We start from the raw sequence: 23,195 nt of genomic DNA on the forward strand, positions 1-23,195 counted from the left end.
AGTCTAAAATAGCATTTGCCTTTTTTGCAGCCACATCGCACAGTTGGCTCGTATTCAGCTTGTGATCAACAATTCCAAGATCGTTCTCACATGCAGTATTGCTGAGCATTAACCATCTAGCAGATTAAAACTAGCAATAAACCACTACCAGAACCATACCTTTGTTTATATTTTAAAGATAGCTCCTTCCAGTATGCAGTTTCCTCCTCTGGACATGAAAACTCAGGGATTTCTTCACAGTCCATGATTGAGGTCACCTGTAAAATTCAAGTTGACAGAGCTTAACAGAATGCTCTACTGGTCTGGGACAAGCCCATATCTGCCAGCTTTCCAAAGCTACAAGTAGATCTACACCCCACCTTCTATTTCTGTCCGCAAAATAAATGGATGTTGGGTCATTGGCAGCTTTGACTGACAATGAAAAAATCAGCAAGCCAAGGATCCTTCCTATTCCCAAGATGGGCCAGGGCCTCAAGAGTCTTTTGAAGATGCATTTAAGGTGCATTCCCCTTTAAATGTTTTGAGAAGAAACACTAAGACCAAACATACCACTAGTACACTGATATTCACAAAAGGGTTAATAGAGTTGAAACAAATCTGGCTGAGGAATATGCAAGCATTCATGTTTTTAAGCAGCGCAATAGGCTTTTCAGCCAGGGGATGAGACTTGTAACCACTACAATTAGTGCTCCTAGCATCCACCAAATAGGAGTTATAGGACAGAAGTGAAGTAAAGTTTGGTCAGCCATTTAAGCTGAACAATGGGTTGTTCCTGCCCCAGACAAGGAGAGGCTGACAATGCTTTCAAACTGCCCTTTTTCTAGCACTTGAAGAGTGAATAGAATGTGACAGAATGGCTCAACAGCATTATCTGTTCAGAAGTACTGAGATAATGAATTGCACTGACATGCCAACCAAAAAACACAATTGTTCATGGATGCTGGAAGTTCTACCACAAGGTGTGGGGAACCTCCAGTCCACAAGGCCAGTTTGGCTCAACATGGGTCCCAATTTGGCCTGAGAGGCCATTTCCTCAAAACCTGATTTTATTTATTTATTTATTTATTATATGTAAATAACGGCACTTGTCATACTCCTAGGCAGTTTGCAAAAAACATAAGACATTTAAAATGTAGCCAAATGCCTCCTTCCAGAGGATTACTAAAGACCCCAGCCCTACAACAGAAGATCACTGCAAGCATCTGTGCCATGGTTCTCCCATGACAAAGACTGCATGTATTTCCCTAACGTTGAGGCACTCTTTCCAGTCACTGATAGACACAGGCAGGAATAACATACATTTACCATAGCTTTTCATTCCCCACATGTGCACAGATGCTAATGTTCTTAGCCAAAGAATACGGTTGATGTCTGACAAGCATCAATAACCATTTTTTCCTTCCAGGCAAATGAATTGGCACATCCTTCAGTTCTGTGACCCACATTTCTGATCTCAGAATTCAAAGCACAAACAACCAAGTATTCCACTGCACTTGACTATATAGAACATGACAAAGAAAAAAATGTCAACTCACAACTGCAGCTCTCAAAAGGCAGTGTCATTTTAGCTCAACTTGAGGAAGTATCATGAAGTGCAGTGGAGGAATATAAACAGTGAATAATCAAGAAAAAGACAATATATTCACTAATAGGCAAAAAAAACACAAACCCTTGCGGTTTAAGAAGATACCTATAGCCAACAGATATTTCTACCAAACTTTAAAAAGTAGAGAAACTGGGCAGCTATACTGAATGCACCAGGGGAGCAGGAGACTTGACCTCCTCTCTGAGATACTGCACTGCCCTAAAATTTGTCAAAATGGAGAAACAATTTGGGTTGGTCTTTCACAGTCCAATCCACTTCCTGTGTAGCTTGGAAGAAATTGGGAACATGTGACTCTGTATGGTGAGTGGTGGCAATACCTGTAATCAGCACAAATAATGCAATCATGCTTAGGACAGGTAAAATTCACTGGAGGGAGGGAGGGAGGGAGGGAGGGAGTGGGCAGCAGAGGAGGAAGAGGGGAGGGGAGGAAGAAGGCAGAGGAAAGGGAAAGGAGGGGAAAGGCAGATTTGATCATTTGCATGCTTACTGAGTTCAATGGGATTTACTCCTGTGCAATCATGGTTAGGATAGGTGAAACTGACCTTGGGGAGGGCAGGGAGATTGGGTGGGTGGGCACTGGGCAGAGGGGAAGCCCCTTTCCTTTCCAAAAGGAAAACATTGGGAATAGTATCATTTGCTTTTCAGGGTTTCCCCCCACCTTTTTATTCTACAGCAGGCACATGTAGCCTCCCACCCACATTTAAACTAAAGCTGTCCTTGGCCACATCCACACCAGATCTTTATTTCACTTTAGACAGTCATGGCTTCTCTCAAAGAATCCTGGGAAGTATAGTTATTGAAGGGTGCTGAGAGTTGCTAGGAGACGTCCTGTTCCCCTCACAGAGCTTCAATCAGAGTGGCTGACTGTTAAACCACTCTGGACACTGGAGATCTGTCAGGGAAATAGAGGTCTCCTCTCAGCACCCTTCAGAAACTGCACTTCTCAGGATCCTTTGAGGGAAACCATGACTGTCTAAAGTGAAATAAAGGTCTGGTATGGGTGTGGCCCCCTGATTAGCAAAGCCCAGCAGCTGTGAGTCTGGCTTTTAGAACACTGACAGTTCTTACTGAGCATGCCCGACATCAAGTTCAATGTAAAGTTTCTTAAATTAATTATATATCAGCCAGACATTTTTTAAATTTTTAAACTGCAGAAGATGAAGCTCAGAGTATGAGGCAAGGTCCGTAACATGATTACACATACTCAGTGAACAAGGCTGGTTTTTAATGAATTTCAACAAATTATGAGAACTCTGAGACAAAAAAGTCCAAAAGGGGTCTGAGGTTCCCCCCCCCTCTTTTTAGACTTTGAACTCTCGATTCTCTGACTGTTTTGTTTATCGCCATGAAAATTTACAGGACGGTTAAGCAAGCATTTGAGTTCAGGATATAAGTTTTGTAAGGTTTTGTTTTGAAATGAGCTTATGGGAAGCACCAGAATGGCATGGGGGGATACTTTCAATTTAACATTGCGGAATGCAAAAAATCCACTCTGGCTATAGTATAGTCACCCTCGTGGCTGTATAATTCCCTGGCCAATACTTTCTGGATACAAAAAAGTCAAGGTGACCTATAAGTTAAATATAGATATATTCCATACACAAAATTTTAAAATGATAACTTTATAAAAACGGTATCATAGTCTAATGGCCAAAAGATTGGAGATCATGGAAATGGCCATTGAGATATGCAATTGTTTTAACATATAGGTTACCTTGCTTTTTTTTTAATCCATCCAGAATATAAAACTAATAATTTGTTACATTCTGCTATACAGGCATACCCCGCTTAACGTTACCTCGCTTAACATTGCCTCGCTATAACGTTCATGTTCCATACTCCACCATACCCCACTGTAACATAGGTGCGCTTCGCAGTAACAGACACTGACGTGCCACGTGCATTGCGAAGCGTTGTCTTCGCAGCGATCTGAGCAAGTGGAGCGTTGAGCAGAGCGATATGAGCGAGCGGAGTGGCGGCAGCTGCCTTGGAGACACATTTAAAGATACAGTACTGTATTTTGTTTTACATTTAAGTAGTACTTGAGTACTTTACTTTACAGTACAGTACTGTAAAGAGCGATCGGAGCTCTGCCTGCCCCGGCCTAGGTCGGTGGCGGCAGTGTGTGTGGGGGGGACACCTTGTGCTCTTTAGATCCCCCAATTTCATTTTAGATCCCCCTGATTTCATTTTACTGTCCCATTTTATACCTCTCCCTCTCCATTGTCCCATCTGCTTTGCTGTAATTGTTTGATAAAAAAATAAAAAATAAAAAAAATCTTTAGATCCCCCTGATTTCATTTGTATACCTGTCCATTGTCCCGTTTTATACTTCTCCATTGTCCCATCTTCCTTTCCTGCTTTTTCTCTCTGTCTCTGCCCATCATTGGTTCTGGCTTTTGCCACTGCTGGCCTGTGACTCCCATTGGCGTGTGTGTGGGGTGTTGGTATTGTTTTCCCTTGCCTTCAGTACTGTACAGTACAGTACTGTACAGTATTACAGTACAGTACATAATGGCAGATACAAAGAAAAGTCGTAAATCTATCACCTTAGATATGAAGCTTAAAATGATTAAACTGTCTGATGAAGGTGTTTCTCAAGCTGAGATAGGCCGAAGGCTAGGCTTCACTCCAACGACAGTTAACACGGTCATGAAGAGCAAAGAAAAAATTGTTGCGGAAGTTAAGAGTGCTACGCCAGTGAACACAACAAAAATTAGAAAAAGGGATAGCCTTGTTGCAGACATGGAAAGACTCTTAATACTTTGGATAGAAAATAAGACTGCACGCCAGGTTCCTGTAAGCCAGGCAATGATTCAAAGTAAGGCCTTAAGCCTATTCAATGAACTGAAGGCTAAGAAAGACGAGGCAGCGAAGGATGCCGAATTTGTTGCAAGCCATGGATGGTTTGACAGGTTCAAGAAGAGGTCTAACCTACATAACATCAGAGTGCAAGGAGAGGCAGCTGCTGCACATACTGAGGCTGCAGAAAGCTATCCACGCAACCTTGTCAAAATTATTGAAGAGGGAGGCTACTCCAAAGAACAAATTTTTAATGTGGATGAGACTGGGCTGTTCTGGAAAAAGATGCCTGCAAGAACCTTCATCGCCAGAGAGGAGAAAACAATGCCAGGCTACAAGCCAGCTAAAGAAGGAATAACCCTTCTGTTAGGCGGCAATGCAATGCCTTGAAACTAAAGCCTATGCTAATTTATCGTTGGGAAAACCCTAGAGCTTTAAAGAACTATGTTAAAACTAGACTTCCAGTGCATTGGAGGTCTAATAGAAAAGCATGGGTGACTGCAGCCGTTTTCGAAGATTGGTTTGACACCTGCTTTGTACCAGAGGTGAAAGCCTATTGAAGGGACAACAATATCCCTTTTAAAATTTTGCTCCTTGGAGACAATGCTCCTGGCCACCCTCGAACGTTAGATGAACTGAACCCTAACATTCGAGTGGAATTCCTACCACCGAATACCACCTCACTCATGCAGCCCATGGATCAACTTGCCATAGCCACCTTCAAGTTGAACTACTTGAAAAGAACCTTCAGCAAGTGTATTGCAGCAATAGAAAATGAAGAGGGGATAGGGCAAGAAGTCCTAAAGAAATTCTGGAAAAGCTACAACATCTTGGATTGCATTAAAACTATAAGAGATGCTTGGAATGACATCAAGGAAACAACAATGAAAGGGGCCTGGAAAAAATTATGCCCACAGTTATTTGATGATGTCGAAGCCTTTGCAGATCCTGTAGCTGATGTTACTGAAAATATTGTAGAGATGGCAAGGCAATTAGAGCTTGAAGTGGAAGCAGAAGATGTTGCTTATGGCGTCCCATACTGAACCCCTCAGCAATGAAGATCTTCTTGAACTTGAAGAGGAAAGAGAGGAAGAAAATGTGCCGGATGAGGATGAGACCATGGAACAGCCTGAAGGCCTAACTTCAAAAGTTCTCTTGGAAGCTTTCCATCATCTTGATAGCGCCATGGCTCTTTTTGAAAAGCATGATAGGAACTTTGAAAGAAGTTCCAAAGTCAATGCAAACATTTCGGGGGCTTATGCCTGTTACAAAGAAATCTACAGGGAAAAGAAAAGAGCTACAGTTCAAACCTCCATAGACACCTACTTTCTCAAAAGGCCAGCAGCAGCACCCAATCAATCTTCCAGACCATCAACATCCACTGATCCATCTCTAGCATCGACATCAGCCCCAAGCCCTACTCCTACTTCAGGTAGACCATCCAAGTCGCCAGCAAGAAAGCGTCTAGCCCTTGATGACTCAACTTATGAAGTAGAAGATATGCCTTCTCCTTCATCCTTCCTGCAATACATGTAAATTTTCGTTCATCCATTTCTCATCTGCCAGCTGACATTAAAGGTAAGCTTACTTTATTTTATTTTATGTTTATTTTAGTTATAAATGTGTTATTTACATCAGTTATGCCCATATATGACGATTGCAGTGCAGTACATGCATCGATAAGTGGAAAAAAGTAGTGCTTCACTTAAAGTAGATTTTCACTTTAAGTACATGCTCCGGTCCCATTGCGTATGTTAAAGCGGGGTATGCCTGTACTACCCTCCTGCCTACATATATATGGCAATTGGGCTGGATCATAACCAATGCAACTGATCCAATATAGACTCCCTGAATTGGGACATAGAACCCATGCATGTAAACAGACATCATAATGGGAAGTGACTCAAGGAATAGATCAAATTGCTAAATGGCATTTTGGGACTTGGCAGGCCCAGCCTCCATGTTAGTGTGGTAACATCAGTGGTATTTGTGCCAAAGTACTATTTAAAGCAGTCTGCAACATTCCAGGAATGAAATATTTGTGGTTTCTTCCATGCTACAGTGTGCCTGCTCTTTCCAAGGACTTTGAATTTACAGTTTAAATTGAAAGCACCCAAATGGTAACTTGAGAAGGTTCAAGCAGACGACTGAACAAGTACAATATTAGTTTGCCTTCAGATGCTGCGCAGAAATGAAACTCAACAGGTCTGGAAAATCATAGTCAGTTATAAGCCTTATGCCCTATAAATGATTATGAAAGGATTTGCATCTAATAACATTTTGAGAGCACGGTAAATTGCAATTTCTAGAAAGAAGAGAACTGGCAGCTATTGTGAAGGGATTTCAAATGTAGTATAACTTTGCCTACAAGTTCACAGGTAGCAACTCTGCAAATCGGTTCTATGCAAAAAGGCCATAGAGGTATAGAGGAAGTGAAAGGTAAAGAATATCATCGATTCTACATATGAATTCCAAAACGGAGATAAAAACTAAGGTCCGCAGAGTAAGTGCCTTATGAAGCCCAAAGCCTCCAACAGCGACTAGCATTTTGCCTAATGTGAGTGTGAATAATTGTAAATTGTGTGAAGCTGTTTGGCCAATTAATGGAAAAGGAAAGAAATAAAATCTAAATGTGCAATAAGGGAGAATCCTCAACAGATAGCTCTCTCTCTCTTCAAGTCCAAACAGAGAACTATTATAGCATACTGGCTAAGCAACCTAGATGTGAATAACTCATTCCTAATTCAAATCTTGCTTCCACCATGAATTCACTGGGTGATCTTAGGTAAGTCACTATTTTCTCAGCATCAACATCTGTAGCGTATTTTCTCTAATATATATTCATGTAAGACTATCAACATGGTGTAATTTGTGTGGCCACCAACAGATGGTAATAGTCCTGTGAATTACAGCATGATGACAATCAGGAGGAGGAGGCAGGGACAAAAGGAGGAGAGGAGGCTAAGACTGAGGCAGAGGGGGAAGGGTGGGTGGCAGTGATGTGATGACAACTGGGACAAGCAGGCAGGACAATGACTGAAGGAGGAGAGGAGGTAGAGGAGCAAGGGTGGGCAGCTAAGGAGGCAGAGGTGACAGCTGAGGGGGAACCCAAGAAGAGGGAAGAAGAACTTTATGCAGGGGGAGGAGCAACAGGGATAGCCCCATTTACTGAGAAGGCAGGCTGGGTACTGGAAGCAGAGGAGGAAGGGTGAGTGGCTGAAGGAAAGCCTAAGAAGAGGGAAGAAGGACTTGGGGGGAGCAACAGAGACAGCTCCATTTGCTATTGAAAGGAGCCATGTGGGGTGGCTTGCAAAAGGCTCAATCTGGCTGTGCATGCCTGTTTCTTTCTGGGAACAGGCACACACAACCAAAGCAAGCTCCCCCCCAAAAAAACCATGGGGTGTGTGGAAAAGCTTCAATGTATCCCTCACTCTCCCAACAGTTTGGTGGGAACACTAAGCAGGATTGGCCACCACCACCCACATCATCTGATATGAAGGGATAAATCTGGGTTAATTTGAGTGCGCAGGAAAGATGCATGCAGGGAACTCTGATGTACACCCAATTGTACTCCGTTTTACTGTACTTTGATGTCTCTATGTCTGGATATCAAAATACCTTACAGGCAGTAACACACTGCTAAAAGGTGAAAACCTTTATTTTAGTAGCAAGTTGGTGCCTGTGAGGTGCTCTGAATTCCCACCTTCAGGATTCCAATACATGACATCATTTGTGACATCCCTTGATTGTTAGGTGGATAGGCCCATCTCTGCCCACCTGTAAAATCTGACGCATGAGGCAGATTCCGACACAGGAGGGAGGACTAACACACAATGCAAGGAGGGGTACAGCCCCTAGTAAACAATAGTATTTCAGTTGTTTTAAGGATCACAAGGATTATGTGTATGAACACTATATAATGTTATTGCCAATGAATAAGCAAACCTCATCTTATAGGCTTTTCCTGTTGAGCCAGTGGAACCTGAATGAGGACAGAGATCCAGACCAGTGTTGCTTGCAATAAAGCCCCTGTGTTTCAACTTCTTCCCCAACTTCAGGGTACTGTTCACATTGAGACTATTCCAAGACCAAGTGATTAGTTTTAAACTCAAATCCAGTAACATCCGTCCTTCCAGCATTTCTGATCGCAATGTGATGTACCATGCTAAAGAGGGGGGAGGCTTTGGTAGCTAAGAAAAGATTTAAATAGGGAAACCTTATGGTCCCCAGTGAAGTAAGTTCAAAATCATATTATTTTTTCTACATCCTTGAAGGAAACTGAATACCTCAGACCAGGATAAGATTAATCTCTGTATGAAAACCAGCTGCTTGTGACTAATAGGCATTTTCCCAAAATATTCTTCTTGCATAAAATCATTGCCTCCTTGCACCCTAAAATAGTCAAGATCCCTCTTACTGTCATGAACTAATGTTTATCATGAACCAGAGGTAATACATAAATTGGGTACCAGAAAGACTCTTGGAGACTCAGCCAGCAAGCAAGGCCCCTGAAAATCTTGGCTTAGCAAATGGAGTAGTTGCATCCTTTTCTACAACTACAAATGTTAACTGATTTATTTATGAACTGGATGAATAGCTAGCTCAATATGAGCATGCCCAAGGAGTAGGGGACTTCTTTAATGTAAACTACTGTTACCTAATTTTGATGGCTTTAGTTCCTTGGCAATGAATGGTAGTTCTGCTGTGTTATATACTGTTGCAAGGGAACAATAACCTAACAAGGAACAAGTGTAACAGATAGCACAAGTAAAGCACTACAAAATAAACAGTATCAGTATGTTCAGTTCAATGAATCAGTTCAATGAATCAAAAGCCAAGTAGCAGAAACACAATGAGTGATTATTAAAAGAAAAACTGTATTCTGGACAACTTACTTATCTGCTCCTAGGGAATACAAAGCCAACTTAAAAGAGAAAAAAATATCCAACTTTTCAGCGTACTCCATGAAATAAAACCACCTTACTGATATGCCATCTATAACAAATCACCAAGATCTGAGAATTGATTGGGGACAAGTTCAGTTCACAAAACCAGAACAAAGTAAGAACTCATAACATCTTCCAATCTAGAAGGAATAAACTGATGCAAGAGGTCTCATATAAAATGAGTATGCCAAATAATTAACACTGACACTTACTCTTCTCAAAGCAGCTCGTAACAAGGTCAGAAACAAAGCAAACAAAGTTAATTCTCTGTCAGATTCCCTTGTGGCACCCACCAAAGAATCACCAAGAAACAAATCACACCAGAGACTGAGAACAGCCACTCCCCAACCCCTAATAGCAGAGTGAAATCCTCCAGTGCTTGTTCATGAGCAAGGCAACGTATATGCTTAAACATGCATGTGTCTCTGTAGGCTCTTCCAATAAAAGTGGGATTTTATCTTGCACACTGGTTGAGTCTCTTACTTCTATTTACTTCTTTAAATAAAGCAAGGTCACACCATGAAACCTAGTTAAGGATAGGAACACATCACCCATTACCAATGAAACACTGTGTTTGTGTGTGTATGTGTATTCTCCTGCACAGAAAACAAAGGCTGAGAAGCAGGCAGCTAAGAACAGCATGGCTGGTTTGAGGAACCAGCTGGGGCAGTGTACTTCAATTAGCAGAGATCAGCTGGCTTTCTTCCTCCCAGTATTACATGCCCATGTCACCATGGCCATGTCACCATGCCTAGGGCAAACACACTCAGCAATGCACAGGTCTTCAGTGTTCCTATGTCTAACAGAAGCTGAAGTCAGGAGCACATCTGGTCTTGGCATAGCAACTGTTAAGAGTTATCTGCTTTTCAAACCAAAAAAGTAAAATGTGTTAAAACATAATTAAACATAAAGCAATCCCTGTACACAAGGATACTGCACTGTCCATACACCTTTTGGTACAGAAGAAGACTCCAAGCACAAATAAGAAAAGGATAATCTCTGACAGGGAATTTGCTAGTTGAATGGTCCTTCAAAGTTTAGTTGTTCCCCTCTGCAACCAGTTTTGACCAATGATGGTAGTGGACTTCCTGCAAACTGAACGCTGACAAAACTAGTAGAACAAAACAGCAAAAAGCTAATTTATAGAGACTAAGTCAGTCTCGACATAGCTGAATCCCATCTTAAAAACTCTCATTATCAATTGCAGAAGAGAGACAAAATGTTAGATCCAGAATCAGGTTTTCATTCCCAAAATCCTCAAATCCACACAGCAAATTTTCTCCATAAGACTGAGGAATTATAAGGGCACACAAAAGGTACAAACTTCAGGGGAGGCAGTGGGAGCTCAAGTCCCCTCCCAGATTCCCTCAGGGGATTATTTACCCCAACCTCACAGCTACCAGGCAGCATTACAAAGCTTAACACATGATGGATTGAAGTCAACTCTTCTATCTTCTCTTAATTATAAGAACTGCAACACAGGAATAATCTTTATTATGTCATATTATCATTCCCAGGATTCTTTGGGGCATTGCTCCTGTTTGCCAATATCAGTTTTGTACATAATTTATTCTGGAGAAGTGATCCTGGAAGACTCTTATCACATCATGACTAGATTTCTGGCAACATCTGTTAAAGAGATTGATCAAGATCAAGACCATACAGACTGAACTAGGCAAGCCAACAGCCTTCATAACAGTAAATATAAACAGTACATTTCACATATTTTTACAGGGACAATCATTTTGTCACTAAGGGGCAAAATTCTGGTCACCAAAGATTACAATGGTGAAAGAGGGAGTCTTGGTCTCCAATTATAGATTTGGAGACAGAATCTCATCCTCAAATAAAATGTAAAGGGAAGAACATCTTCTTACTCCCCTATTCTTGTCAAGGCACCTCTATTTTTCTTCCACTCTTTCTCATATTCACTTCCTTCTTTTCTCTCTATTCATTCCCATTTTTTCTTCTCTCTTTCCTGTTATCTTACTTCGTTAGAAAAAGTTTGATGTGCTGACAATTCACCTTGTGCAATGTAAACTTATGCCCTTTCTTCTTGGGCCAAATAATAGGGGCTCCACAAAGACAGAATGGAGACTTAGAAGGTTCGTGAAGAAAGCGAAATCAACCTCTTCTACATTTTCAAGAGATGTAAGGGGTATGTATGAGTTTGTGAGAGAGGATGAAAATAGTTAAAGCAACAGACTTAACTATACCCATTTCATTTTCCACATCAGAAAGATCATTCTCGTTACTATGTAGAATAAAAATCTTTCTACAGAACCAGGCTCAATCACATGGTCTTCTATATAGACGTACAGATCTTCTGAGAGAAGGATCTTAATGTTATGACTAATGAGTGAATCCACAGAGACCCAAATTATATAGAATACATTCAATGTTGACCAATTCTACCAGTACATGTAAGTGCACTTAGGATTGTAGCCTAAGACTGTTTTTACAGCAGTCTACCTTCCTACTTGAGTATGTATTTTTCTTTCTGTTCAGAAGTAAAAGAGAGGGTATAAGTTTTACTTTGATTAAAATTTGTTTAGAGCAAAGAGCAAGAAACACAATGCTTTTGGGAGGCAGGCTTGCATTAGGACAAAAGCAATTCCCACTATCTTCAGCTGATTTACTTCCAAGTTACGTTGCATAAGACTGCAAGCTTTGATTCCTACTTAAAATAAGTGGAGAGGTTTCCCCCACTGATTTTTTATTATGATTGCTTCTGCCCTACCAACTCTTTTTTTCTTATGTCTGGTTTTGCACGGATTATTAACTTGTCTGAACATTTTAAAAAGCCAACACCCACCTTTTCCCAGGTTTACTCCAATTTCCCAGCCCCTAGATTTTGGGAAGTCTATACCCTTGAGAGGAAATACTACAGTGTTCTCCAATGGTGAAAACAGAATGAATCATATGGTGTAATTTTCCCTGATGAAACAAAGAAAGAGTGTCTGCATCACTCACCTATGCTAGACCAGGGGCGGGAAACCTTTTTGGCTCCACAGGCCAGATCCTTATCAGGATCTGCCTTGCGGGCCAAATTTTGACAGGTGGGTGTGGCCACCCTCCTGTCAATCACATGGCATTATGACACCACACAAGTAGCAGGTGGACAGGAACACACACCTGTCAAAATCCCCTGCACTTCTCTTAATTCTCCATGATCAGGATTTAATGGGGGAGAGGGGAGACTTGGAAAAGCCTCTTCCAAGTCTCCCCTCTCCCCCTTTAAGCCCACAATCTCAGAAAACTAGAAGGAAAATGTGGACTTGCCAAATGCTTTTACAAGTCTTCTTGTTCACCCTTTAACTCTTTGATCACAGAGACTAAATGGCAGTGCAGGGAGACTTGGAAAAGACTTTAAGACAGCCGCTGCACTCCTGTTTGAGAAAACGGGGGGGAGCACAGGAGCTGTATTAAAGACTTTGCACAAGCCTCTTTGAAGTAGCTTGCACACATGAGGTTTCCCACCCCTGTGCTAAACAGTCAGCCCTCTGAATTTTGTCTAGAAACAAACAATCTTGCCAAATTTATGGATATGAGGAATAACAAGATAACTATTAGTAATCTGTGACTGCAAATAAAACAAATTTTAACTCTGAGCTAAATAAGTCCATAGCACCACAGTCCTGATATAAGTTGGATAGGGGTGGGAGCTGTTTTTGAATAAAGAAAAGCATATCAGGAAATCTCCTATGTCATGTCTAGTTTGGTACCTCTTTCAGAGATATTAAGGACCATCTCAAAAAAATCCAATCTGTACCCAAAAACAATGGGGACTAATTTGCGAAAGGGTGAACAACAACCCCTCCAAGAGCTTGCACTTTTCATACTGTTCTTTATTATCCCTCCTATAGTTTCTCACATCATTACCCTCCTACAATTAACGCTTGGTCTCAGTCACAACACTGAGCCAATCACCAAACCATGATTTGGTGATCAGGAGCAACCAACTGACTCATACACTTAGTTGCCCATGTGACTTTCTCCCCCCTTCTCAGGTTAACTGAACCAGCATATCATAATGGCTAACCATAGTTACCTTATTTCAATATCTGGGGTAAAGGGTAATTATGGTTTCAATTTCTGCTTTAAAGGCTATATATATCTAGTGGCAACTATGGTTACACTTGAAATGCTTAGTAATACAACACTAATCTGGGGAAAGTGTGCAGAAAAGTTAGGGGTGGCAACAGGCTCAGCATCAAGTCTGAACAGGGCTTAGGGATAAAGCCCTTAGAGTCAGTGGCAATGCCTCTGGTATGTGTCGCCTTAAAAAAAAGGATTTGCAAATTAGAGGTTCAAACTTAACAGTAAACTTGTGTTTGTTTGTACCAATAAGTACAACCTCCTAAAAGAAACCTCCACAATATTATTCCTTTACTGCATTCTTACAATGTATGCAGGAAAGCAATAAGAAAATGGCACTGACATGAATCTTTATGAGATCAAAGCACAAGTATGAGACAAATAAGCGGCAGATAAGCTTGCCAAGTTCTACCAGATGCATCTCTAAGACTTCTCTCTGATCACATCCACATGACAAGAACACATCTGAGGTCATTTTGTGCCAACTTCACTGCACATTTAAGTATGTATGTGAAGCAGTGGTAGACTCAGAGTGAGGAAGCACAAATAATAAACTCATTTTTAAACTCTAAGTGGCAATTACTCAAGCAAGCTATTACTGATCTTCCACAGAAGCATATTCCAGCATTACCATAAGAAATAGCTCACTTTGGAATAGTGAACCAAATGCTTCTAGCAACTGGTTGGGAGAGGATGTCAGCACTTCCCTGGCTCAGTTGATGTTGGATTGTGGTTTGTTTCGCTCCAAACAAGCCACCATTTGGAGCAAAACAAGCCATGAATCCTGGTTTGCGTATAGGGTGAGAACTAACATAACATTCACACAAGAAGTTTGAGAGTTGACAATGTTGTGGAAGCAGTAATGCAAACTTAACTGTCACATAGTATAATAATCATAGCAGATATGCAGCATATTTCGCAAGCGCAAGGTACACATTGGATTTGGCTATTGCATTACACTCAGAACAAGACTCCTTGAGTGGAACAGCTGAGTGGTTGCCACAACTGGGTATGACCAGGGCTGTGGAGTCAGTATGTCAAACCTTTGACTCCGACTCCTCTATTTTTCTACTGTCTGACTCCGATTCTGATTCCTTCATAAATGGCAAATGTATATTAATGTATTATTAATAAATTAATATTAATATTAATTTTATTTTGAAGTCAAGTCACTACATTTCTACCAACTCCGACTCCACCCAAAATTGCTTCCGACTCCGACTCCACAGCCCTGGATATGACCCATAATACTTAGTTGGTTGGTAGCTTGCATTTGCTATCAAAAGCAATCTGTGCATTTGTGGGAAACCATTGACCATCGTTTTACCATTAATCACCCAATGAGAGTGCTCCATTGATCACTTTTCAGAAGTCCTCAACAACAGGAATGTACTTGCCAGGGAAACAAATGCCAGGGGGGAAAGAATCAACATAATTATTTATAAAATAACCAAACCAAGTTCTTCCCAGAAGATATATAAAAATTAAATATCAAAATTAGCATCAAATTCAGTCTTGTCTTGTCATTTTACCCAATAAGAAATTATTGTTCTTCTGGCAAGCACAGTAATTTAAAAAAAAGCTCTCTCAATTGCAAATAGCCTCAAATGCACATTTCTTTCTAGTTCTTAAACTTAGATCCAAGAACATTTGAGGACTGGTGAGTTACCTATCAGTCCAGTCTACTTTGAGAAGCATATTATCATGATACCAGACTTTCTGAGAACAACTAAATCTCACTAAACTAGTTTACTAAAATACTGTATTCTTAAAATGGCATCTACAAAAATAACTCAATCTACGTTCACAGACAAGAGACAAACAACTTGCTTCCTTCCAGGAATGGTAACAGACTGCACTTTAAGTTAGGAATTATTTTGTAGAAACCAATTCTAAAATCTGAGATCTCCTGATATTATATACACAATTACTGGAGTTTAACACAAATTAGTTTTTGAACATGGTGCTTTTCCTTTCCAATACAGCTTGTTAACCTATCTAAACCATAAACGTAAACGAGATCAAAAGGAAAACTTTGCACTTATAAGATCTGTATTAAAAAAACCCAGTCCAATATCAGACTTGCAGTCTGCTGTTCCTTTCTTCCATGGGAAAGTAATGATCCACATATAGTTGAATCCAGTGAAACTTTCATCAACTTATTTCTCCCTTTAAAAACTTGTTTGTTGTGGCCACATATCAAAGTTTGTGTTGGTTCCAGCATAAATTACAAAGCATGCATTCAATAAATGATGCAAGCTTAGGCAATCAGAGTGTACATATTCTTAGAGATGTGAAATCTCTCTCTCTCTCAACGTCAGTTGTGAGTCAACCACTCCCTCCTCCCCTTTGCTCTAATAATTGCCAAGCAGAAAGCCTCCTGGGCAGAGCTCTGACGCTCTCAAGTACTTATTATAAAGTCCTGCACTTTTAAAGAGAAGTCATCTTAATTCAGGCCCTAACTGCATACTGCAGGTGGAAGCCACATTACATGAATTTCAGTGTAAATTTCCCATCCCCCACCAAGAAAAACCATCACCTCAAGTGCTGGAGAGAGATGGGCAAACAAGTCCGTTGTGATTGAAAGCCTGCTCCTCTTTAGGGTGAAAATTTGATATGTGACTGATTGTTCCTCAGTTGAGAAATGAGGGAAGTCATTGTCTAATGGGAAACGTTTCTATACCCCCAGGGTGAGAGCCTGGTGGGGATAGCTTCTGCCTCCTAGAGTGAGAGACAAGCGAGAGTGTTTGGTATGTATGTTTTATTTAGAGCAGAGATTTCCAATCTTTATGAGTATAGGACCCCTTCTATAACCTCAAAAAAGTTCATGACCCCCACATGTTAATTGTTGCTCCTCCCTCCTGCTGCCACTCTGGCCATCACCACAATTTGCAGGCAGGCAGAGAAACAGAGCCAAAAGAAAAAGAGAAATCTGCCTGGCAGGAAATTAAAGCCCACTAAATATATAATACATTTAAATATATGGATCACACAAGCCTATAGGCAAAATCAAAATAAGAGCAAGCTTGGGTGCCAGGGGTGGGGGCAGGTAAGTGTGAGTTGGCAGAAAGGGAAGAAAAAGAGAAAAGTAATGTGAAGTGAGAGGGCAGGGATAGAGTGAGGAAATGTGTGTCAAGTGATGGGTGGGGGAGAGGTCCGGTGGGTCAAAAGAAGGCAACAATTTAAGAGGTTCAGTGAAAGAGTGAAGAGAAGCAGCCATGTGGGCAGGAGGACACTCAGGACATAAGGGAGGGAAGGTTGGAGTAAAGTGTGCTGTGTGTCTATTCTAGGTGCTTCCTTTCTTGAAGTGACCTGTGGCGGGACTGAGAACTCAAAACAAACACACATGGTCCCATTCCTCTCCTTTTACTCACTCCCCCCTCCTGGCCCCTTCCACCAAAGGGAGGGTGTCCCACAGGAGAGAGAAGAGGGAAGAAGCCAGTGAGCGTGAGGTTGGAATCTTCCTCAGCCACAGCCTCCTTTCTCTCCCTCCCTTTATGACGCAAAGGGGTGAGTGACCTCTCCATCTTCTTTTCTCTCCCTTAGCCCCCCATCACCACCACCTTCCCTTAGCCTGGTAACAGGAAAATATATGGGAAGAGGAGAGTGTGCCACCGCTGCTGCGTGCCTCTTTCTGTGTTGTTCACATTGCAGAAGTCTGGTGGGTTGTAGGAAGGGGTTGCAAGAAGGCCAGAGAACTCCCCTCCTCTACACATACCCACACACCTCCCACTCAGTACATGTTGGCCACCATGTCTGTACTCTCCTCCTTCTGCTATTGCTGCTGCTGCCACCAGTCCAAGCAGCATGCAAAGGCTGGGCCTACCCTTCTCCAGGAACTAGGAGCCCAGGAACAGCAATCAGCAGCTGGTCTCCTTGGGGGGGCAGGGTGAGGAGCTGGGAATGAAAGTCACTTGCAGTTACTGAGGTTGTTTCAGCTGTCCTGAAAACTTTTTTAAAAAAATTAACAAATAATTCCTCTCTTGGCTCTTCGTGCCCCCCCCCCCCCAGGATGACTTCCCAGACCTTCTGGGGGTCATAAACCCCAGGTTGGGAACCACTGATTTTTTATTTTTTTATTTGTGTGTGTGTGTTTGATGCATGTAGATTGGAATGGTTCTCATGGTGGTTCTCATACTATGTGAGTATGCTGTTTTTAGGATGTGAGTGAATTATGCGAGTGCTTTTAGAGTGTGTTTTGAGATGTGCTAAAATAGTAAGCTTGAGTGTGTTGGTTCAGAATGTTTGTATGTTTGAACATGAGTGTGTTGATCTTGTAAGGGTGTGTTTGAGTAAACTAAACGGTATCTATTTTCAACTATAATTAGATGAAATTCTGTTATAAAGGGGGCTGGCTGTTTTAATTGCTTTTTATTACACTATGATTAAGAAATGAGCTGATTTTGTTTAATCTACTATGTTTAAAAATAAGTTTTTTTATCTTGATTTTTTTCTTGAAGCCAAGTATTTTGTTTAGTCCACTAAGTTTGTTATGATTTTCTTGTATTTCTTGGTACTTAACTTTATATGTGTTTATAATATATGTTGATACTAAAGAGGATGTTTTGTCAGTTAATTCTATTTTATCTTTTTTTGTATCTGCTGTTTTATTTTATTTATTTGTTTATTACATTTATATACCACCCCATAGCCAAAGTTCTCTGGGCGGTTTACAAAAATTAAAAACATTGAACATTAAAAACAAATATACAATTTTAAAAACCATACGAAGTTTAAAACCATGAAGCACCAGTTTTAAGATGCTTTATGTTGTACACAGTTTAGAGTTTATTTAAATATCAGCGGTTTATAAATGGTCTAAAGAAAGAAAGAAAAAATTCCCAACATTTTGTTTTTAAAATGAAAAGTAGCCACTGGAAGCATCAATAACAAGTAGAAAAAGGCAGGAAAGAAGAGTGCTCTTACCTCTTTCCCTGAAAGTCATTTTTACTCCAAGGTCACCCCTGCATGTCTGCACCCCACCCCACAACAAAAGAGACACATATTTACATATTTTCCCCTGCAGAGAGAAAGCAAAGTTTTAAACAAACAGGGAGAAAAAGTGACACAGAATTTCATTTAATGGGCAATTTGGTCTTGAGCAATAGCACCTTAACACCAGCAATTACTTGCAAGTGGCAATTTTGGAGGGCAAGGGTCAACATTTCAGTCCAATATATACTGTTGCAGACAATATATCATAAAGATAAATTAACTAGGACACTCCAAAGTGGAACATTCTCCCATGTTATAGAACCACCAGAGACCATGTACCAGAACAACAGAACCAGATTATGATGTTTCATATTGATAGGAAACAATCCAACAATGATTTACCACCAGGTCTGTCACTGCTCCATGTCAGTTTTCAGCCTCCAAGCTCTCAATAAACCCCCCAAAAGAAAAGAACTTTACTGGTGCCTGGTTGTTTGCTCTTTCCAAAATATTCAGATTTTCCCTTCCTATAAAACCTGAAGGATGTGTCCAGTCAGTTCATGAGGCCCTAGGGCAAGACTATACTATCTCCAACCACATGAGACTTTCGACTGAAGCTTTAGTGGAGATCCATATCTTCTCTGGCTTCTAAAGGAATCATATAAATTAGGGGTTGTGTCTTCAGTTTACAAACTCTTAGGCAAGGAGGTCATCAGACATTTGATAAATCTGTATCAGTAATAATAACTATTATCATCATCTTTTATTCATTGTCTTATACAGAGGAGCCTTAACAAAACAAATAGTGAAAAGACAAATTACAAATACAAATAAATTACATAGCATTACACATAGAAAAACACTGAACATGATTATGAACAATATAGCACAATTTTTAAAAAAGCAGTCTCCCTCAACAGCAGTATGATCACCAGAAAAACTAACTAATTAAATGAAAGATACCCTCCAAAGCAGCAGAAAAAGTTCAGTAACCAAATACCTGGGCAGAAGAGGAAAGTATTTGTCTAGTGCTGAAAAGATGTTAATGTAGGTGCCAGGCAAGTCTCTTTGGAGAGAGCATATCATAAATGTGGGGGTAAGGGGTGGGCACCACAGAAAAGACCCTCTCTCTTATCACCTTCCAGACTCTGACATCAAAACTATTCTCACCTTGCAAAATACAAGTCTTCCACCTCTCTCCTTTTCTATTTGAAGCAGCTGAGCTCCCAGCAAAGGCTTTACTTTCCAAATCTGCATCCCTCATATATTAGATATGGTGCATCTCATATGACTCTGCAAGGCTCAATACCATTAAAGCAACTGAATCAGCATTACTTTGAGTGTACGGTATGTCCAATAACAAACTACATAAAAATTGCCTCTGTGCTTTAAGAACATGGCTTTAGACAACAAGGACAACAACCTTTATAGGACAGCTTTACCAAACAAACAAATGGTGCTACTAGTTCAGCTCTTAAAAGCTACCTGCTCTTTGGGGCAAAACACCATAATTTGGATTTGTTTGGGGCGATTTTTTTTACTTTTAATTTTTTTGTACTTGGAATATAGCATAGTCACTTTCCAACTATTTGATTACCTTCGGCAGAACATGCAGCATCTGTTCCCATACCTGTCACTTCCCTCCACTAAGCAAAAGGAAAATATTTTCAGTGACTCATGAGAACTTAGTGCTCTTACATCATCAGTATATTTAAGTATCCTAGCAACCACCTGACAGCAAAATACTTAGGCTTTTCCCTTTCCCAAATGTGACAGGCTAGCAGCTAAAAGGATTCCAAGCAAAAATCAACCTGAGTAAATGAGATGTTTCTATACAAGTGCTATTATTAGTATAGCACCAATATACATGGTGCTTTATAGACTAATAAAGAAGAAGTCAGATCTGCGTCCACTGTGATCTACAGTTTGACACAGGACGAATCTACAGAGGAAGATGGAGGCAAGAGTAACACTGGGAAAATATGCATTCAGCTTTCAGCTGCATGCAATCGGAGCAACCACATTTGTTGTTCTCTTCCCTATATAAAACAGGATGGAGGTGGGATCTAATTTTCAGAGTAAAAGGTGGCATAGGAGAGTCAAGTTGAACCCTGTCCCTTCCACACCTTACCTGTCCATGTTCCCTCACTGCAGGCTCTCTCCCCTGGATGAGGTGCAACACAAGAAGTGAGCCCAATGAGAATGCAGAGAGAAATTATTCAGCTCATCTCACTTGCGCCACCTTCTAATGTAAACATTAAAAATATGCACACTTTATACAGTGTGATAAATCCCCAACGTGTCTAATTTAACCCTCAGAGGTTAAGCCAAAGGTTTAAAGGGGAACAATGTTCTTTTTCCTAGCACAACCCAGTGACTCAGAATGAACAGTAATATAATCTCAACAACTGTGGCACATCATCCATCTCTTAGAAATGCAAACAATTAAGTGGTATATAAACGTCTTAAAGAAATAAAAGTAGATAAATAATTTAAAAGGAGGGTTTATTCACTGGGGGAAATGACAGGCAAGACCATGTAAGGGTGGGCCCGAGTCACTCCTGTGACCAGGCTTCAATACTGGAAGAAATCCAAACTGCCCAAGATTTTACATACATTACAAAGGATTTGAGCCTCATTTACCGAAACAAATTTTGTTGGAACAAGAGAAGCAGAAGGCACCTGGTGAAGGTTGCCAGAGGCAGAGAGAAAAGATAATCCAGAGCGGTTACTGGTTTTGCCTGAAACGGACAGGCAGGGGCCAAACGCTGAACTGGCAGAGGAGGCAGCTGAGCAGACAAACGTTAAGAAGCGGTAACAGGATGCCCCATATTTAGGGGACTGAGCTGGCAGAAAAGGGTTCGTGTCGGCGTGAAGCGAGGCAAAAGTGAAGGCAGGCCTAACCTGATGCCAGGGCCTAACGGTGGGGAGAAAGCAGCAGTATGCTGTAAGTCAAGTCACGGGACCAGTAGCCGGAAACCTTCGGCGTTAACGGTCCAGAGCAAGGGCAAGTCTGGAGAGGAGCCTTAGGGCGGGGCTGGTCGACAGCGTAGAGTGGCGGGGCGACGGGGGATGCAGGGGGCATCACCAACAACGCAGTAGTCCTCTCCCAAACAGGAGCAACAAACCCCGGCCTCTTTCTCCCTCCTCCCCCCCCCCGACCGGTCACGAGGAAAGAACGGCAACGAACCCTCTTCGCTTGGGGGCGGGGGGGAAGAAGGGAGCCCTGCCCCGCCTCGCCGCTCGCTGAATGACACCGCTTCAGCCAGTCGCTGTCGGCCATGAGTCCCCTGCTAACTAATAGAAGACCAGAAGGGGCGGAATCTGCTCCGTTGTCAATTCATAACCAATCGGCACGAGCTTGTGGGGGGAAGGAATAAAGAGGTTATGCTCGGAAGGGGGGCCCCAGCAGAGATAGACGGAGGGCCACACCCGGTTTCAGTAGTACCGCAGCCCACCTTGCGCTTCAGAAAGTCCTCCCGCTCGCGCATAAACACACACACACACACACACACACACACACACTTTTCTTCCTCTTGACCCACCCTTCTTCGCGCTCCTCAACCGTCCAGCGGCGCTCTGTGTCTATCACGGGTGCTGCCACCGCATCGCCTCAGTCACTGACACAGCTCGGAACCCTGTCTCATCCGGGCACCCACCGTCTAGCATACGTCACAGCAGAAGGCGAGGGGCACTACGAGACAAGCACATCCCCATTCAGGGGCGGGGCCAGCGTAGGTGAACGACCAGCCACGAGAAAGGGGCGGGATTATGCAGATCTGGCCGCGCCCACCTTGAATGTTCATTCTGCCTCTTTCCAGGCTCGCTATGTGCAGTGGCCTGTTACCTGGAGTGATGACCTTACGGTACACTACATCTTTTAGGTGCCAGAAGTCTCTTAATTGTTTTTGCTGCGAGTAACCAACCCACCGATGATTGCACGTGTAGCGCAATCCTATACATGGCAATGAGACTTACTTTCAGGCTTATGTGCAGAATTGCGAACTAGGCTGTTGTGTTTCCATTTTCCACTTTCATTGTAGCCAATCTTTTCCTACTTCAATTGATTCTAAAACCAATCAGAACAGATTTTATTCCATTTCTTCCCCCATATCTATCCTGGAATGTAAAAAAAAAAGTCTTAACATTTTTAATATAATTAATCATTGTTCGTTGAACTTGTTTAACTTTTTCTTTCTTTCTCTTTGCCATGTTAGACCAGAGTTGTTTTGCTTGTTTCAGTGGTGGATACATTATTAATAGGAGGAGCCAAGAACTAATAACTGCATATCACTAGTACTTAAAACATCTACACTGGTTGCCTATTTGCTTCCAGGTGCAAAGCACAGTGTTGATTTTGACTTATAAAACCCTATACTGCAATATTATGCACACTTATGTGGGAGTAGCCCAGTGAGACATGCTTTGGAGTAAATATGCATAGAGGTATGCTGTTAAAAGAGCCTTGGCCACCTGCTCCGAGGCAGTAGTGTAGTAGCAAATTTAGAAGTGCAGGCTCTCTTCATGATACTAACAGCTACGCCCCCACTTAGCCAGCACCTTCTAAGATTATAGAATAATCTGACCAGTTTTGAATACTGCTTTCTTCTTCTCTGTCCTTGTTACTGTTTTCTCTAACAACAAGAAATCCCTAGGAGCTAATCAGTATGGAAGGGAGTGTGCTAGCTACTGAGAAGAGTCTTCTCAGTGGCTGACTCACCTCCTTTCACTCTGATTGGCTCCCATCAGTAGGAAAGGACAAAGAAGCATGTCAGAAGACTCTTTTCAGTGGCCAGCACACTCCCCTT

At 41.6% G+C, this 23,195-nt stretch overlaps 1 protein-coding gene across 6 annotated transcripts in view; it reads right to left on the reverse strand.

Moving 5' to 3' along the window:
* NDEL1 (nudE neurodevelopment protein 1 like 1) overlaps nt 1-22,091 on the reverse strand; it is a 50,647-nt gene extending 28,556 nt beyond the window's left edge. The window contains exons 1-2 of one of the 6 annotated variants that reach the window (XM_061616524.1): nt 21,578-21,683; nt 160-257 (exon numbers count right to left, since the gene is read on the reverse strand). In XM_061616524.1, the coding sequence (XP_061472508.1) occupies nt 160-257; nt 21,578-21,670 (191 nt within the window). In that variant the 5' untranslated portion in view covers nt 21,671-21,683. The other 5 variants (XM_061616523.1, XM_061616525.1, XM_061616522.1 and 2 more) reach the window with 5 other exon arrangements.
* Nucleotides 22,092-23,195: the final 1,104 nt, after the last annotated feature.

The sequence above is a fragment of the Rhineura floridana genome, chromosome 3, assembly GCF_030035675.1.
Source record: "Rhineura floridana isolate rRhiFlo1 chromosome 3, rRhiFlo1.hap2, whole genome shotgun sequence".
In the NCBI taxonomy this organism is placed as follows: Eukaryota; Metazoa; Chordata; class Lepidosauria; order Squamata; family Rhineuridae; genus Rhineura; species Rhineura floridana.